The sequence below is a fragment of the Melopsittacus undulatus genome, chromosome 2 (genome assembly GCF_012275295.1).
Source record: "Melopsittacus undulatus isolate bMelUnd1 chromosome 2, bMelUnd1.mat.Z, whole genome shotgun sequence".
NCBI lineage: Eukaryota > Metazoa > Chordata > Aves > Psittaciformes > Psittaculidae > Melopsittacus > Melopsittacus undulatus.
Window position 1 is genome coordinate 71,793,536 of NC_047528.1, and position 19,974 is coordinate 71,813,509.

At 35.8% G+C, this 19,974-nt stretch overlaps 1 protein-coding gene across 5 annotated transcripts in view; it reads left to right on the forward strand.

Annotated features, from left to right (window-relative positions):
• The window catches only part of STS (steroid sulfatase), a 102,219-nt gene that overhangs the window by 70,667 nt on the left and 11,578 nt on the right, over positions 1 to 19,974 (forward strand). For all 5 annotated transcript variants that reach the window (XM_031050991.2, XM_031050992.2, XM_031050993.2 and 2 more), the window contains 2 exons: positions 1,166 to 1,325; positions 4,194 to 4,315. In XM_031050991.2, the coding sequence (XP_030906851.1) occupies positions 1,166 to 1,325; positions 4,194 to 4,315 (282 nt within the window). The remainder of the gene's footprint in view (positions 1 to 1,165; positions 1,326 to 4,193; positions 4,316 to 19,974) is intronic.

Sequence of the window (19,974 nt, forward strand, 5' to 3'; positions counted from 1 at the left end):
CAAAGGTCTAAGAGGCTGAGGAGACAGAACTGTTGAAGTACTTTGTTGTAATATTTTGTTCTTTTGTGGGTTTTTTACTTGAAAAAGAGAGATATGAAAAAATATGCTTATAGTATTTTTTTGTCAGAACCCTGAATTGCTGTTTGATTCAGTTAAGGATAGGGGTTCAACAGACATATTTCTCTTCTTTCTGACATTTCTATTATATAAACCAATCTCAATTTAGTTGTAAATGCCTGGCCCTGACCATGCTTAACCATGTCCAAAACTCATCTGTTCATGAGATTTTTTTTTTCCAAAGTGATATATGAATTTCAAAGATCAACCCAAAGTGCTGTACATAATCACATGATTGTAAGACATTAATAATAGAACATGTGATAGGTCTTCATACAGAGCTTTTAAAATCATATATAAGTAATAGTAGTAATATGATAAAGACATTGCCTATCTGCAAGGATTTCATGTGGGCTGGCCAGTGATGGATTTTGTAGAAACAAAGAAAATGGCTGCAATGTAGTGTTGAATGCAGTCAGTTGATAGTGCATTTGATGCAACTGTGTTTGTTTGCAAGTTAAAAGGTCTTTACAACAGTGATCTGCCATCCTTGCAGCTAATTTAAATTCTCCTATTGCACTGCAGAATTCAGTAACATACTTAAGTTAGTACTTTCTTCTACCTAAAGTCATTAGGCACCCTTTTAATATCTTTATTAAAATATCTTATGTCTATATCTTATCTTTATAGCTGATATCCTTATCTTATATCATCTCTGGGTTCATATCTCAGTCATATAGGCCTACCTCAATTTATTTTCCGTTCCTGTTTTTTGGTTATGCTTTCACGTAGCTATGTGTCACACTAAGCAAAGTTCTCCCTTAAGATGCCTGCAAGGTGCCTTTTTATCTCCTACATTCGTTACTTAATTTTGTTTGTAAACTAAACACATTTTATAAGCTCTAACATATGTTAGTAGATTTACTATGATAAAAGTACTGAATGTATGTGGAAAATCTAAACCTAGCAAATTGAAAATAAGACAAAGTATTTGATGAAAAGGTTCTAGACAGACAGAATGTTTAATATTTGGAAATTAAATCTTATTGGGTGGCTATTTTTATAAGAAGAAATTGATTTCTTAGCAAACAAAACTTACATTTTTCAGGTGGAAAATCAACGAACTGGGAAGGAGGTATTCGTGTACCAGGGCTTCTTCGTTGGCCTGGAATGATACAGGCTGGTGCCCATCTTGATGAACCCACAAGTAACATGGACATATTTCCTACCATAGTCAAACTTGCTGAGGCACAGTTACCCTCCGACAGGTGCGCTCTGTAGTCATCTTTGTTTTGGAGGAAGTCTCATGAGTGTTTTATACATTCTGGTGATGTCTATTAAGATAGAGGTGGAAAGGAAAATAAAAAAATAGAGTTTAAAACCACCTTTTTGTGATCACTTACAGTAGCATGCTGTCTCTTTTAATATCAACATACTTAAAGGTTTTGCAGAAACATAATATGTAAATACATCTTAACTTGCAGAGCAAGCACCAAGCAAAAAGAAGAGAATACAGCTGTTGAGGTTTAAACACATCTGGTAACTCAGTGCCATGCAGCTGTTCATTCACCCCCTGCCTTACCCTCTGCCCGGGTGGGATGAGGAGGAGAATTGAAAGAATGTAAATCCCACCACTGAGATAAGTAACCAGGTTTGCCTGGGTAACTGTCATCAAGTAGATTCCATACATGCCATCCACATCCCATCCTGAAAGTAGCAGCTGCATTTTAACCTAAGGTTTCCTTAGTGTTATAACTTTGTGGTGCTGGGGTGAAGTGGTCTAATTTCCCCCATTTCCCCACACCCTCCCACCCCTCCCAGTTTATATACTGAGCATGATGTGCTGTGATACAGAATACCCCTTTGGCTAGTTTGGGTCAGGTGTCCTGTCTCTGATCTCTCCTGTCTTCTTGTGCCCCTTCTCACTGCCAGAGGATGAAACCGAAAAATCCTTAATCAGGGTAAATGCTACTTAGGAGCAACAATGTCTATGTCTATAAAAGTTATAACACTAAGGAAACTTTAGGTTAAAATACAGCTGCTACTTCCAGGATGGGATGTGGATGGCATGTATGGAATCTACCTGATGACAGTTACCCAGGCAAACCTGGTTACTCCATCCCAGCCAAAACTAGAACAAGCACCAAGAGCGACATACTGTCAAATCAGGCCTTAGAATTATTTCCTAAAATCAAAAATGAATGTATAAAAAAAGTCTGTGTTTTGCATGAGTGAATGTGGTAGAAAAGGAACTGCAAGTGTAAATTGAACTTTACGAGGTCAACCTTGGCCTGCTAAGCATAACAAAACACATCAAAATGCCAGCTAGGCTTTTCTCACAGTTTCTGGGGTTTTTTTATTCTCTACTGAAATTAGTGAAAATAATCACTTACAGAGTTTTGAAGCCTAATAAGAAAACTGGACTTCTAAGATTCATAAGATGCTTTATTGGCATTCCTACATACCTGTGTTTTGTCTTGTTCAGAAGATACCCAGTCTCAGCATCAAGGTGCCTCCACCTAAAGTCTCTTGCCATCTGAATCCAATAAATAGAGAAACCTGCTGATATGCATATGCTTTGAAAACATCTACCACACACAAACAGCTTCTGAGCAGAAAGTATCCAGAATCCCTGGGGAAAAAACCAGTGGTGAGCAGAGACACTCTGCTAATGATGATTCATTTAATGCTTGAAGGAAATGTCAGGGCAGAACATGTGTAAGACATGAAAAATTAGTCAGGCTGGTCTTGAGAGATGCCCTACAAGAAGTAACTCTGTTAAGCATTTCAGATTGTTCTTAATGGGAGCAGATCTTATGCACTTTGTGTTCATACTGCTTGAGTGAAGACCAAGCACAGATGTTTTATTTTGATCTCTGACAGAAATCCCAATATACTTGTGTACCTTCCACTTGCAAGTTGCTCTATTCTGATTCTTCTGTGTAGACTAGAAGCCATAATTACTGCTTCATTGGTGGGTCAGGAAGAAAAGTCTTCCATACCTGCTGAAACCAGCAGTTGTGGGAATGCAAGAGTACTGGAAACATCTTGCTGGAGACATTTTTTTCCCTATCAACATGCTGAAGAACAGAAAGTGTACAATTGGCATGCCTCGGTCCTGCTCCCAGCTTGACAGTGAGCAAGCCAAGGGACAAAACAAAAGTGCATTACTCAGGCAAGAAAACACGACAGATGAAAAATGAAAAAGACTCTAATTCAACAGACTCCCACAGACAGGGATGCACCCAGAAAGCAGTTATTGGACAGTATAGCTTTAAAAATTCCAGGACGTTTTCCTGCCCGTCCTTTGAGAAGTGTCTTTGCATACAGTTGCTGCCAAGAATTTAATACATATGACAGGCTTAAAAAAGTGAAGTTAGTACCTATGTTGTAGTAGTTAGACTAATGTGAAAAGGGTTTTACACAGTAATGAGCATTATTGAACTTTGAAAAAAGTTTCAAAAAAGTTTTTGTGAGAAGTTGCTCAAAATGCTTAAAAAAAACCTGCTGAACTGTATGTCAGTAAAAATAATTTCTTCCAGAATTTTCTTGTAACATTTGTAATTCACACAGATCTAAAGTACAGATTGTGATTTCTTCCGTGCCAGCTGATTTCAGCAATTCAAAGGCTTTTCTGTAGTTGAAAAATACATATTTAGACATAGTTCATTTCCAACTTCGAAATTACTCCTGTTTCAAATCCTGGCATACATAATTTGCTGGACAGAGTTCTTACCATTACTTCTGGGGATGCTAACATAATATAGTGTGTTTTTCTCTTGTTTAAAGGTTAGTTTGGCCAAATTAGTGCCAAGCAGTTTTAGCAGGTATACATGGAGAGCTGTGTTGTCACAATTAATTCATGAATGTGTGGTCATTTTCTCAAAAAAAAGTAAAGAAAAAAATAAAATTTTGTTGAGAAAACAAGCTTTCCTAATGGAAAAATGTAAAATTTACATTAAATAATGTAAAAAAACAAAGGGAAAGAGCACCTGAGGTTTTTCTCTAAATTGACCAACTAGAAGTGGCTATTCAGATTTCTTTTTTTTAAGTAATAGAAATGCAGAGTTATGAAATCTTTTCAGTAAAGTGAGGTTTGGGTTAACCTTCTGATTTTGAAATGCTTTCTTACTCAGAATTATTGATGGACATGACCTGATGCCCTTACTTCAAGGAAAAGTTACCCAATCCAACCATGAATTTCTCTTCCATTACTGCAATGCATATTTAAATGCAGTGCGCTGGCATCCAGGAAACAGTAAGTAAACTTACTTGTTCACATTTTAAATATTTAATTTAATTTTTATTGCAACTTGAAAAGCATCAGGAAAAAGCCTTGGGCTATAGTAACAAAAGTTTATTTAAAATATCTAGCCTTTTAAATACTTTTCCATTTTTCTTTTTGCTAGAACACACCTATTCACCATTTTAACATTTAACATTAGTTTTCTGCTATGCATTTATATTACATATCAATACAATACTGAGATCTATGGTATCTGTAACTAATTTTGCCTGAAAGACAGTCTGTGTTATAGAATTGAGTTGTCACGGTTAACTGTTATGTCTTCCTAAAATATTATTGCTGAATAACAACAGATGTATGATGACAGAATGGCCATTTTTATTACTGGAATTGCAAAGTACAGGGGAAACATTGAGTCAAAGTCATAAGTATCCAATAAATGAATACAGTATTATAGGGTCTCTTTTCATGCTTTTTATGAATAATATAATTCCACTTTTAGGCCAAGGAAAAGGCATTTCCCATTGATTTTCTTCTTTTTATCTAACAATTTGCTGTTTCTGGTATTAACTTCCACATTAACAAATGCATATTTCCCTTTCTATAAATCTCTGTGCCAAATAAAGTCAAATACACATTTGGCTCATCCCAGTTGACACTCAAAATGGCAACTTGTGTTAAAGCTTCAGAATGATGGTCCAAGACAAGCTTTGATGTAGCATTTTAGGACAGTGATAGGACATTTTAGTGTAGTGACAGGAAAAGGAGGAATGTCTTTAAACTGAAAGAGGGTTGATTTAGGTAGGTCAGATATTAGGAAGAAGTTCTTTAGTGTGAGAGTGGTGAGGCACTGGAACAGGTTGCCCAGTGAAACTGTGGCTGCCCCATTCCTGAAAGTGCTCAAGGCTGGGTTGGATGGGGCTTTGAGCAGCCTGGTCTAGTGTAAGGTATCCTTGCCCATGGCAGGGTTGTTGGAACCAGATGACCTTAAGGTCCCTTCCAACCCAAACCATTCTGTGATTCTATGATTTTTTTTTATGTACCTTGGGAAAGGACTTGCTTAATAGTTAATGGACAAACTTAAAATAAGTTGGAAACTTTATCTTCTATGTCATCTGTAGGCTGACTCTTTACCTGACTCTTTTACTTTAAACTAGGCAAAGTGAAAATATTGCCTACAAAATTTTGTTACCACTTTTTTGCCTATATATCTTGATTTCAATAGTTATAAGAAAGAACCAAGCAATAAAGATGTGCTTATCTAATACCATTTTGTATCTAAGGTTGGATGAAATTATTCTGCCTTATGATGATAAGTAGGCAGACCCCCACTCAGGCAGAGAAGCTTTTTATCTCAAACACACATCTTTGCATGATGAAGTACCCCTTGTCTGAGGAAAGGCTCAGTTTTGTTATCATTGAAGGATATGGGCAATAAAAGGAAGCAATGATGGGGGACTAGTCTGTTGTACTTACATGAGGGGCAAAATGTAGACTGTTTCTCCCTTTATCCTTTCCCCAAGGCAATCAAAAGACAAAGTCCAGTCAGAATCTGGCAATAACATTTTCGTAACGCTGATGTGGCTTTTGTGTGGAAGGTTGTCATGGTCTAACCCCAGCTGGCAACTAAGCACCACACAGCTGCTTGCTCACTCACTCTTAGTGGAACAGGGAAGAGAATCAGAAGGGTAAAAGTGAGAAAAATTGTGGGTTTTGACAGTTTAATAGGTAAAGCAAAAGCCACTCACACAAGCAAAGAAAAACAAGAAATTTATTCTGCTTCCCATGGGCAGGCCATCTCCAGGAAAGCATCATGTGTGACAGTTACTTGGGAAGACAAATGCCATCACTCCAAACGAACCACTCTCATTCTTTCTTCCCCAGGTTTAAATGCTGAGCATGATGCCATACAGTATGAAATATCCCCTGGGTCACTCGTGTCCCTTCCCAGCTCCTTGTGCACCCCCAGCCTGCTTGCTGTGGGGGTGGTGTGAGGAGTAGAAAAGGTCTTGGCTCTGTGTAAGCACTGCTCAGTTACAGCTAAAACATCCCTGTGTTATCAAGACTGTTTCCAGCACAAATCCAATACACATCCCCACACTAACTTCTATGAAGAAAAGTAACTCTAGCCCTGTCAAAACCAGCACAAAGAGGTTTTGATATACTACCTTGTCAGCCTACAGTGTAGTGTGAGATTAGGTAATAGTCGAATATTCCTCTCTACTCTCTTTTGTACATGTCTGGGAATGCTCATCACCTTCTTCTTTCTTACTTGTCTGATCTCAGATCTTCAAAAATTCCTTTTCCGTGTAGACAATGCAACCATATTTGTAAAGATATTTGTTGCAGCCAGCTAAATGTTTGCCCTTTTATCTCTCTTCCATGTGTTATTCTTGTATGGAGATAAATATAGTTGCATTACAGTTGTATGCACCTGATGCTATCTGTATTGTTGTGGGTACTCGTGGAAAAATGAGTATGTTTCTTTTTTTCCTTCTGATACCTCAGCAGCTCTATATGAAGCAACTGATAACAAGTGCCTTATATTCCTAGAGTATTTTTGTCTTCTAGCCTCCCATTACAGCTCTCCCTTTATAGATAATCTCAGAGTCTATCTGCAGTCACTATTTCTTATACTGTTAAGTGATATTATACTAAGTGAAAATTAACACAGGTAAAGAAGAAATATAATGTAATACTCTCTACACACCCTCCACCCCTTTTTGTCTTTATTTTTTTTTCCTGGAAAAGCAATTATTTCACACATTTAATTCAAAATATTGCAGAGCTTTTGCCTAGCAGGAAAGAACTAAATTAGAAGGATCCTATAGCAACAGTTCGTTCCCTATATTTAGGAATACATTCAAGAAAGTTAATGAGGCCATGTTCATTAAAGACAGACTAGAAAGATGGAAAACTATGCAACTTTCACTTTACCTCAGCATGATACTATTATCAGTTACAAGACTGTAAGTCTTCAGGGTTTGATCATCTTTCCTAACTGTACATGTACTCCATGTCTAACACAATTTATGGCCTAAATATTTACCCCATTCCTCCATGAGCACACACATTTTCCAGTATCCGGAAATGATTGTAGGATCTATCATGTTTTAGTTTCACCTTGCCAATAGTCAGGCAAATAGCACTTAATTCAGAGAAGACTTCCACAAACAGATAATTATGTTAAGGATAGTCTTGAAAGGGTGATACTCTAATAATTCTTACTTATCTAAGAAAAAATAATGAAATTCTTGACAAAAAAATTTCATCAAGGAGCAATTGTCTTTTCCTGTGTACTGTAAATGATCTTTCAACCCAGAAAAGACTTGTGTTGTTCTTTATCTGTGTTCCCCAGATAGTTAATTAGGTTGACTAAGGCTACTTTGGAACTGTGTAAACACATACTGCCTGCAGATTATACCTGTTGTACAGACCAAAGCTGATCAGCTCTGCCTCCCACTAGACCTGGGGCTTAGCAGAAGAAACTGCCATAGTGTGAAATCCCAGCCATATACAGCATCTTCTGTACAGTTCTGGTGATGGGCACCCAATTGTCCAACTAGTCTGAGACTACATTTTGAAAATTGAAAGTTTCACCTTTTGAAGAAAAAAGTAGCAACCTACAGAAATTTGTAGAAAAAAGGCTACCAACTGTTAAGGAAAAAATTATGCATTTATGTGCTTGTTTAACTAAAGTACAATCCATTCTAAATAAAGAATAAAGGTGCATTTATTGCATAAATGCACTTGTTAATGCATATATTCTCATTTTCTTGCTATATTTATTTTATGGGAAGTTGTAGCTTGTGTGTCAGCTTCAGATTGAATATTCCACTTTTTTCTTAGACATGATTTTGACCCTAAGATAAAATGTATATACCAGGGAGTGAGAGGGAAGAAAAAGTACTGCTTAGCCATTTGGTCCCTTGTTGACTCCAGAGTTCCTTTAGTAACTTTATCTTTGCCATTGTTAGATTACCACTGTGTTTCAGTCCAAAAAACTTTTTGGGGTTTCATTTTTGGCTCTTAGGCTACATATATAAGAACCCAGTAAATTTAACATATATTAAATTCATAGTACTTCCGTACTTTTCCCCTACTTGCAAGCTTCTAGAGTCTGACTTAAGTAGAGGTGATTCTCACATCATTCAGGGAAGGTCAGTATCTCAGAGTGAACAATTACCATTTTAAATTTTTATATTTAGAGGCTAAGCATTTCTCATAACCACATCACTACATATCTTCATTAGACATATTATTTATGTCAGTTATTGCATTCACAATAAACTTTCCCTTTCATCAGCCATTTGAAGGAGCATTTAAAGGATATGTGCTATGCAATGCTCTTTTCAAGTAACCCTTCAAAATTTAAGCCTTATCTTTTCTAGAGAAACATAAGGAAAAGATTTTTTGTCTTCTACTTTCCACTTCTACATCAGCCACAGAAAATAAGATATACCATTTTTTTCCTGCTTTCCTTACATTTTGCATGATATAAAAAAATAATTCACCTTATTCTTCACATTCTGAATTAAAAGAAGGAATGAGTTATCAGGCAGTTTTCTTGGCTTGTGATTCATGTCTTGCTCTCAGACTTGTGCATGCTGACACACAGTATCGGTGCCTTAGAAACAGCCAAGGCATACAGTCCTAGTCCTTAAAGGATGATCTTCTGTAATTTTGAAACATATATATATATATATGTAATTTAATTGCTCTGTTAAAAATACAGAGCAAGACATGCTAAAACAGTGTCAGCAAAGTACTGTGATTGCCCGTTATCAATGCTTATTTTCCATGGCTGCTTGGTGTACCATATGCGTACCAATATAAAAAAGTAACACCTCTGAAAAAAAATGCAAACTTCTTTCTGCCTAGTAAAGTGTAATAATTTAGGGCGTTTTATTCATTAAACATTTACATTTAAAACAAAGCAGCTGAAGGATCTGCTTTTACTTTCTTGAGCTGAGCCACCCAAACTTTTATTTAGCTTTCAGTTGTGTACATCAGATTATGCTTTGGCCTATTTTAAGTCTGATCACATGCTCTTATGCTAGGGCAAGTAGACGAGTACTTGTATATTTGCTAAAGTTATAATTTAGCATAACTGAGTACTAAAAGACTAACAAGAGCTTTGTCTCCAGAATATTATTGGCATATGAATCAGTACTTTCAAAAATGCATTGCTATGACAACTTAATTATAAGGAGAGAACTCATCAGATACAGAGCAAATCTACAGTTGAATGGAACTACTGCTTCTTTCAGACTCCTCTGTGTGCAGAATTTTCATTTAATAAGGAGGAAATATATTGTAATACTGTGTAACAAAAACTGAGAAAAGTAATGCAATACAGTCTGTATTATAAAGAAATAATAATCTTCACCATATTCTGGTACTAATAAAAATACACTAATGTTTCTGATAAATGCTGGAGTGACTTTACTAACAGCACTTCACCTTTTCTATTTCAAAATGGATTTCATTATTCAGTGGAAAATGTCATTCAGTAAACAAAAGAAAAAGATTGCTATGGCAATCTAAATTGAAGCATGCTAGACAATAGAACAAAACTAGCCCATCAGGCAAATATAATGACTTTTAAAGACAGTAGAAGTTCACCAAAAAACTTGATATAGACATTTTCTACTTTGCCTCACTTAACAAACAGGATATATTTCAATTATTGTTTATTCTGAGTTTCTTGGATGTTGTGATCTACTGCAGTTACTGAAAACAGTGTCGTCAAATTCACCAACCAGGGATTCTTTCTATATTATCGCAGAGTTCATAGCTATTCTCATTCCTAGTTGTTGCAGTGTTCTCCAGCATCCAGTTGTCTACAGTATTTCATGAGACATATTTTGTTCTTTGGCTAGGGATGACAGCCTCTTCTCAGTCATTCATTTAGCCTTTTCTGCAGTTTCAGCTGTTACAGATTAAAAACAAATAAAAAGAGAATGGAGAGCAATACTTTCTGTTTTACAGTTTTCAGACTGTGTACTTAGCATATATTTACAGAATACTGTTGTTTTTTTAAAGAAATTGCTCTAGGTTTGGTTCGTCTAAAGATATCTGAGTCCAATAAAGAAGACAAAGCAGGAAAAAGTCTGCTCAGAAGGGGTGTTTTGTAACAAGTTCTGATTTGGACAGGTGCAACCTTCCTTGTGAAACAGAATTAAAATAAGTAATTAAAATAAGTTTTAACAGTTAAAAGTATAAACTGAATTCATATGCTTAAAGAATGCTAACTTGTGAACACAGTATTGTCCTGAGAGAGTGCAGCAGATGGAGTCTAGACAGGTAGCAAAAACTGGGAAGCATCTATGAAGTTCTATAATACCAGCTTAAAATGTTTTTTCTACAGTCAAGTTCTCAGTGTGAGGGTAGGTGAGGCTAGTGGCTGTCACTTGCAAATGGAGATGCATTCATTTGTATGTGATAGATATTTTGGACTGTAAGCGGTAGTAATATACTTCTATTTGAAAATGCCAGACCTTTCTTGTTCAGCCCTTGTAGAGCATTTAAAAACCATAACCTTTCAGACATCCACAAAGTAAATTAACACTTCCATTTTCTCTGAAGTAGGCAGTATTAGTTATCTGTCAATATTTGCTATTCTAAAGATATGTCTTAATATTGTTTCTACTTTCTTAATACAAACAAGCAATGTCAATGGTAGCTTCATATATAAACTGTGGGATGTGCTTGTCATACCCAGTAGACCTATTGGCAGAACCCATAACCTTGCCTAGCTTTTTCCTGTCCTTTTGCTTGCTTCCCTGAGGAGATTTTTTCCATTTATTGTTTATTTGTCTTCTCTGTTGTGAACAAAGGTCTTAGAGGATGCTGTTACAGATTAGTAAGGATTTACATTACCCTTGCGAATGCCAGCAGTTAGAGTTCCTTCATTGCTTAACAATACAAAGGAAGGTAAATTTAAAAGACATTTTATCCAGAACTTTCTTCTTTTGCACAGCATCTTCAAAGAGAAAGCTAATGCTGCCATGTGACTATAACTGTTGTCAAGGAAACCTTTTGCTTTCTTACAAGGAAATATCTTTTCTTTAATCAAGTCTTATGATACTAACCTTATATATTTTCTCAGAAAAGAACAGATGCGAAGGGATAAGAAATAAAAGATAAAAATTTGAAGGAGTAAGATTTTCCCATTGACACAAAAATTTCTGCTTTCTAAGTAGAAAGTATAGACTTCTTTAGTCATAGTAAAATCGATGTAGGAACACTTTTGTCTCAGATCCATTTCCCCAGTGAAAGACCATGGTAAATGTCCTTTGATATTGACATTATACACACAGACTTTCAGTGATCGTATCATAGTTCTTTTTCTTCGTTTAAAAATAGCAACCATAACATACTGCTGTTTTGAATCCAAGATATCCTGACCTAAATTAGTAATGTTCTGAGTGAACAGAGAAAGGTTGACAGATTTCAGTGATCATATGAAGGCAAAGGCATTTAAAGTAGCTAATTCACTATTTAAACTTCAGCTTGAGTGGCTTGCTGTCAGATATTGTGTCATGCACTTGTGACAGGACGAAAGAAAAATCTCTATGGATTTTTTTTTTATGTACTCCACAGCTAACACAAATTAAAAAAAAATAAATCTGATTTAGAGCTACTGTCTGGTAATTTTTTATCTATTTCTATGTTAACATTAGCCAATGCAAATATAAATAACAACTACAAAATAGAGAGAGAAAAATGCCCTGCAACCTTAAAAAATTAATTTCAGCTTACCAAGTAACATAAAAAGTGGGTCTTTAAGAATTTCTGGAGCATTACACTTCCAAAAATATCTTTAGTTCCGTGCTGGATTTGAGCCTGCAGCATTCTGCATGTTACATTCAGAACATAGCGCTGATTCATCCCAATTTAAAAATCATATTCAAATGGCATTATGTTGTCTTAAGTAGTGTTCAAGGAAAGTAGTTATAGCATGCACAACCCACATAGAGCATCCTGTGTGCTACAGTCGCTTACATCCTATTACTCCTAGAAAATAAAGCAAATTATTTGTGTATTAGAGAAATTCCCTGGAAACCTGACTTTCAAAAACAAAGTGACTTCTCAGTATGCCATAAAAGACCATGCCATTAAAGGCAGAATATATAATAAAAGAGAACAGTGGATGCTCAGATGATGGGTGCACTTGGATCATACTATGCTGGAGACCAGTCTATGTCTGTGGATGATGTGCACTATGAACCTTGTAGTTGCTTCTGAATGTAAGTCCTGGACAGTACGTTTGAAAGACAACACAACCAGAAAGACTCAATAATCTGTAAATGTCTTTAGCTTCAGAAAAGCTCACATTCCAGTACAAACAGTAACCTTTCTGTTCGTCTCAGAGCTTTTTATGTGGTCTCAAGCTATTACAGGACACATAATGCATTAAATTTTTCAAGTATCTTTTATTAAGACATCCAGAAGTTTCCTGAAGCTGAAAAGAAGATAAAAACCCACAACATTTCTTGTTTTGTTGTTCTTAGTAGGGCAATTTTGTAGATGGATTTGTGTAAATTTTTTTTGGAACTGGAAAAGACTGGATTTCACTAGTAGTTTCTTGTCATTGTTCTTTCAGTGACCTCTTAGTAGAAATGAGAAATTAATGAAGTAGTATAGAACAAATTCCTCCAATGAAACAAAAAATGTTGTGACATTTTTCAAATTTATTCAAAGATTTACCCCAAATTTTGTTGAAAATCATACTCCAGCTGCAGTTCAATCATAGTAATTGAAATAGTAAATATAATACATTTATTTTTATAGACATCATGGTCTCATAGATCTGGGACTCTAATGAAACTTTTGTGAGACACATTCCTCTTCAACACTGGCATTTTAAAGCAAAATAGGTTGCCTACAGTTTGCAGTAGGAGCAGAAAGTTAGAAATCATGGTGGACTCACATATTAAAAGTCAACAAGACTGTAAAAACTCCATAAAGACCAGGATAACTTAGTACTTAGAACTAGCACTAGTGTAATAAAGGAAGGCTGACCCTTTTAGTGTTAGGAAATGTTAGTCAACCATAAGATAAATTTGTTATTACCCCAGTGTCCTAATTTTTTTTTCCAACCTGTTGCCTGTGTATTGTACATTAATTTTAAATGGTATTATATCACAGAAGTCAGCTTCTCAATCATCTCACCTGCTCAGTGAGAATAGTCTCAAGATTCAGTAGTGTTCAAGATTAAATTAATTATCTTGTCTCTCTTCAATGTGATAGGATGTTGTAAAGGTAGTTTTTCAGTCCATAGTTCTGATCCATCCATATGGACCTGTTCAGTGAGAAGTGGAAATTTAATCTCAGTCCTGAAAGCATTATAGATACTTTAGCATCAATTCATATCCTTGATAACAAAACCACTTAGCCAGCAAAGCTATTTGCTTTTAGTGAGCTGTTACTTTTTTGTCCTAGACATGTTTAAGTTGTATTAAGGGGAAGTGCAGTTCTTGCCTACAGTATGTAGATTGGATTATGACATTCGGGTTTATCAAAATTAGCAATATTTGCAGCTTTTTTTACAACTGAAATTATCCTATTGAATATCATACATTGATAGTTTGTGGTTTTATCCTTCTGAAAATCTTGTAAGGTGCAATAATATGCTTATTTTAGCACAAAAAAAGTACTGAAAACAAATGTCTCGGTATAGTTTCATGGTCAATGTAAACATAAATAGTCAGTGGGTAGAAAAGCAACTGGCAATTGCAAAAAATTGCACAAGAATACTGGTTGTTCGTTTATCTGCTTCAGCTTTGCCCTAGCAGGGCTGCTAAGTCATTTAGAAGTTATGGTGATGTCAAGAATACCATGTAGGTCCAAACACCAGGACTGTGTAGTGACAATGAAAAGCTTGCTTAGAAAACCCTACTGGTGTTCACAGTGAGGCTGTGATAATCAAGAAAAGGTGCTGAGAAATGCTTTAACTGGATCTTGAAACTTGATACTAAATAGATTATACAATGCCTGTAGCTCCTGGGCATCATCAAAGTCCTCTTTCTTCTCCATTTTATATGCCCAAATATTTAACATCTTCAGATAGGAAGTGGTTTACTTTCAGCCAATGCTATTAAACAGTTAGAGCATATTGATTTTTTTTGGAAAACAAAAGCCCAAAACAACCAACAACGAAACAAACAAACCAAAAACCCCTATGTGCTGAGAAGCATATTTGAATGTTCATCAATTAGCAGGTTGAAAAAAAAGAAAGTAAATGTACTATTTATATTTCACAGAATATTTTTTAGTATCTATCTCTCAAAGTATTTAATCCAATTATAAGTAACCAAGAGGAGTGTTCATATTTTGAAGATAGAAAAAAATATGTAAAGGTCAACATATTACTGTGTCTTTTTAACACAGGTTAAATATGAAAAAGTTTATTAATTTTTATATTGTAATCAAGTGAGAAAATTAAGCATAAATTATTTGAGTGCTGCAAAGAATTATTTCATTAGTGGGTAGTTCTCAAACTTAAGATGCTGGCAGATGATTACAACTAACGAGAACAGTGTCTACGCACACAGTGGCCTGAGTATTCCTCACTAAGTTTTTTTTTCATGATGTCAGGCTTGATAAATTCATGTTATTGCTGTAGCATGGAAGACCCCTTTATAGGTACTTTTTTGTCTGCACAGCTTAAGTGCCAGGATCTCAGTTAGCAATACTGATTCAGTACTAGTAAAGAAACAGAGTATTAGTAGAGAAACAGCCAACTAATTAGATTTCCATCTTTAGAAGGGCAAGAAAAAGTTAAGCAACCATGTAAGCATTATCTGAATTCACATGTTTCAATTAATCACTTGACTAAGGTTGCAGTAAGTGTCTGTCAGCATGCAATGCACTATAATATGAAGCAGAATTGATCACTGCGAATCACTGATCAGTGCTGAAACAAACCTGTTGTACAGCTGAAAATAATTTATGTAATACATTTTCTTTTCCATTTCAACAGATGAGAAATGGGGGAATGTGTGCCTGGTTACTTGTCTTGGAGAGTTTAGCATAAAAATGCATAGAAGTAGGAGCCATGGTAGTGAATGCAATAGAAAAACATTTCCTGGTGTTTCCTGTTACTGTTACTATTATCTCAGATCTTCAAAGATCTGTGATTTTGACAAAGAAACGAGCTAAAATTGGGTGAGTTTGCAGAACTATAAATTAAAAATTGACTGTAAGCTTCAAAAGCCAAAAAACAACTACCTGTAAGCAGACGTTTGTATTTCACAGTATCTATTGAGTGCTGTCATCACTCTTAACTTCAATGGGGAGGAGAACATATATATAAAATTTATGTCTTGTCATGTAACACCAAAAGCACTTTCAATAATTTTGAGGAAGTACAAAGTGTAACTGAATGACTAGACTGCAAGTTTGTTTATATTCTATCTAGTTATTATTTCCTAAAATAATGGGTTAAAGCTGTAAAAGTGAACGTCTATGGGGACATACACTTAGACCAGTAAAAAAGATGTGGGCTTTCATGCTCAAGGATGTACTTTCTTTGTTTAACTCTCTTGTTTAACAGTGTCTGGACCTCATAATTCCACAATAAATAGCAACAAATGCTGGATTAAGTTTTTGTCATAAGTGTCCTCTTCAAAGATACTTTGAGGCATGCTAGAATTATTACATTGAATTATAGAATTAATTAAAAGTAGGAGATCAGGAAGCCAAAGAGAGCAAACACCTGATTTGCAGCAGTGGTCTATTTACAATCCTTTAACTGTGCTTCAGAGATTGGAGGGATAAAAAAAGACTGAATTCGTTTTGCCACTCATGTACCATGGGGAAAAAATCAACAAAACCCATCCTTCATGGCCCATGAAAATGATTGACTAGAAGTTTTAAGTTAGAATCTGGATTATACTCATTTTTGTGACAGAAATCTCACACTGCCTTGAGTGCTAGCAATTTTGTCTTTTTTACATGTAAAACTGTAAGATTTAACAAAGAGAAGGAATGACAATGTCTGGAGTTTCCTGGCTCCTTTGTTGCTTTCTTCTAGTTTAAGATTAACTCATTCAGTAGTTGATTACATCTCAGGTGACCTCTCTGGGCATTGTGTAGGACTATTTTACACAGCTAATTCTCTCCAGCAAGCCCAAGGGGAGGGCTTTGTTTAAATTCTGCACCCAGGCCCATGCACCACATAGTTCAAAACCACCAGGATTTACCTGGATATATTAGGTAGTATGTCATGTATACATATCCATGTACCTGCCGGAAGAAGAAAATGCAACAAGGTTTTACCAATGGGATACCGAGTAACTGAAGAATATGTTTGGTATTAGAGGATATTGCCAAGCAGACATCAGTTTAGTCTTCAGGGAGGTAAGATCTGAATGCTGAACACTGGTTACTGTACAAGGTAGAGCTGTCCAGTGATCAGGACACTTGTCTTAAACTTGGTAAAACTTGATTGAAAGGTTTCTGCTTCCTATAGACTTTAAGAAAACATTAAATAAATCACTCAGAGCGTACCCATCAGTGTCAGTATAACAAACAAATAAAACATTTTGATTAACTCTTTTAGTAAGAAACAGTACAGCTTGCCAAGAAAATAATTTACTTTTTTTTTTGTCCCAAATGTTTTGGAGTAGGAGATTTGATGGGAGATGAGGAGCATATGTAGATCCTTGCCTGAACGATTAGTTTAGCCCTCAGCATCTTCAGTCACAGATTATATTGTAGTTTTCTAAATTTAAGCATGAGGCTACTACTAGTATTCCTAAGCTAAGGTCAAATACTTTGCTGAACAGAAGGCAAACATGATGAAACCAACCTCTCAGTAAATTCACAGGGATTTTAACATTCAATTCAGTCTACAACTCTACAAAAGGTGTAGAAATTAAATTTGGACCAGACAATGCCACAGGTAGTTGAGGGATGGGACAACCCAAACAAACTCAGAGCAATCACCTGCACCAAAATCTTTTTTTAAACTCCAGCAAAAGTTTGTGAAGGATTTGTATTGAAAAAGTTAGTAGATAAAACACTACGTGAAAGGAGTGTGCCAATGAAATGTCTTTGTCTTCTGCAATAAAGGAAATGAATGATAGTAGCACAAAAGTTACAATAGAAGACACCATCCATCAAGAGAGCTCTTAAAAAATACATTGTAGGGAACAATTGCGCAGTGGCAGGGGGATGAATTAGGTGACAAAAAGAAAATTCATTTGAAATATCTGAAATGAGCTTTTGTTCTTATGTGCTACAACAGGAACAGAGGAAACTGCATGCATTAATATGAGAAAGCTGCATGCATCACATAAGCAGAGTCAATGCAGATTTGCTGCATATTTGACTATATTCCAAAAAAGTATTTTACTATATTTCAAAGGTCATTGAATGATCATTAAGGATGAATAAGACTAATTTTAAAAGTATATAGAATTACTTTTATTTGATAAAAAATTTATGTTTAACATATGAACAAGGAAGGCAAACCCCTGTGTTTTCTGGCCATGTCAATTAAATAATTTTCCCTGTACTTGAAAGATGTTTATCCCACTATCTGAGAACACTGTGGGATTTTTTCTTAAGTAGCAGCACCATACAGATAGATATTTGACCTTAGAAAGCAAAATTAAGGATGGATTAGGAATGCTGGAAAGACAAGATTTTTTACTCTCTATCTTGAGGTGATGCACTGGCAGTGCTTTTACTGATGGAAAAAGGCCTTCCACCACCCAAGCTGAGCAAGCAGAGCTGGATGTTGCTAACAGGATTCACCAGTGGTTCCTGACTAGGTAAAGTGGTGATTCAAGTTCAAGGTCTATCCAGGGACCCCAGTCAGTAGCAGGAGGAGATGAGAGCACAGACAGAACTGTCCACTTGGGCAGGAAATGATGATGTTGGGATGAGCTGAAATGGGAATCCTGGTCCATTGGCAGGGTGCACAGATAAGCATCTACCCTAGGGCAGGGCAGGGCCAGTGAGGTTCTTTGGTACTGTAAAAACTCTTGACATCTCAGATTTTAGCAAATTCTCAGGATGGTGATGACAGGGGGTAGAAGTCAGCAGTGTAAACAACTACCTCTCAGTTAACCTAAGCTAGTCGTTTTTATCAAAAGAGAAACAAGCAGAATTCTTCTCAACCTAAGACAGACTTCTGACAAAGGTAAGTAGCAGATCAGTATGAGCTCGTAGCTGGCTTACATAAAGACCTCCACATTGCAGGAATCCAAAATTAGGAGAGGTCGCCAGATTATCAAATTGCATACTAAGTAGCAGCAGAGCAATGAGCAATAAATCCTACTCAGTACCTTGAATTTAAAATTAGAAATGCCTTGCCACCTTTTTCACAATGTGAAAAACATTATTTTGATAAGTGTCAGGAATGACACTATGGGAGTCTTTTGAAGTTGACTGGGAATTTTAGGATCATGTAATTTAATTAGTGTTATTTTTCTTTTAAATCAGTGAAAGTTCAAATGAGGGCCTGTCTAGAAATATGCAGTCAATAAGATAACCAGGTTATACGTTGTAGTACAATACATACTGATTTGTTTTTGTAGTACAGAGTGACATTTTATCCATGAATCAGTGTCATGAAAGAACTGACAAGAATGGTCATAAAAGAAAAACATGGATGAGATACAGATCCTGATTTGAGTTACAGTGGCATAAAGATCTTTAAAATCTAATTGAGAAGGTGCCACTTTCTTTGCATGTTCAATTTTCCTTTTAACACACAACCAAAATGGTCATTTACCCTCCCTGTTTGCTATCAGCTCTCTGAAAATATTTTTATTCTTTCTTACAGGTGATATTGGTGATTGGGGCAGCTATTAATATGGAAGTATAGGTGTTCTTCCCCAAAATAACTTTATAAACTTCATTAAGTCTTATTAAACCTCATACCCTTTAACCAGCCTTTGTCTTAACAGCAACACAGTGACTAAGTAATCTATCACAGAAATAGTAGCAACTGTAACAATAAGTAACAAGTTTCTATAAATACATACTCATCTTTTACTGATATTTACACATTTGCATGTTACACTCTGTAGCAAAGTTTTTTTCTTGAGGTTTCCTGAACAGTAGAAGGCAAGAACAGCAAACCACTTTTCTGGTTTTGAGGGTCACATGCATGAGGACACTGAAGTGTCAGTGTGATGTGGTTTTATGTCTGCGCTCCACTGGTTCAGCTACACAATTCCATGAAAGACTTAAATAACATAATTCCCAATATGTAGGTCATTGGAGTAAATTCATTTTTCCTTTCGTAATAACTTGTGGTCTTCACATTTTTTCTGGACAAAGAGCAGTCCCTTTCTCCCCTCTGAACTTTGTCCTTCTATCCTGTTTTCATCCTTTTCTCATCTGTTTATTCCCCTTTCCATCCCCATTTTTGAGCTTCTAGTTTCATTGATAGTGAATCTCTTTGATTCTTCTTATTGACCAAATCTTTGTGAGTCTTCCCCTTCTGTAATGAACTTTGACCTTCATGAGGGTTTTCCTGTCATTTACCTTTTCTGATTTGCTTTTTTTTTTGTCTCACAGGCTCCTTCATTTTCACTTTTCTCTTTAGATAAATAAGGTTTGCTTTGGTTTGTTGGCTTCTTGGGCGTGTGTGTGGGTTTTTTAAGACCTTTTTGGCTTCTCTCTTTGCTCCTGGTTTTCTTCTTTGTTGA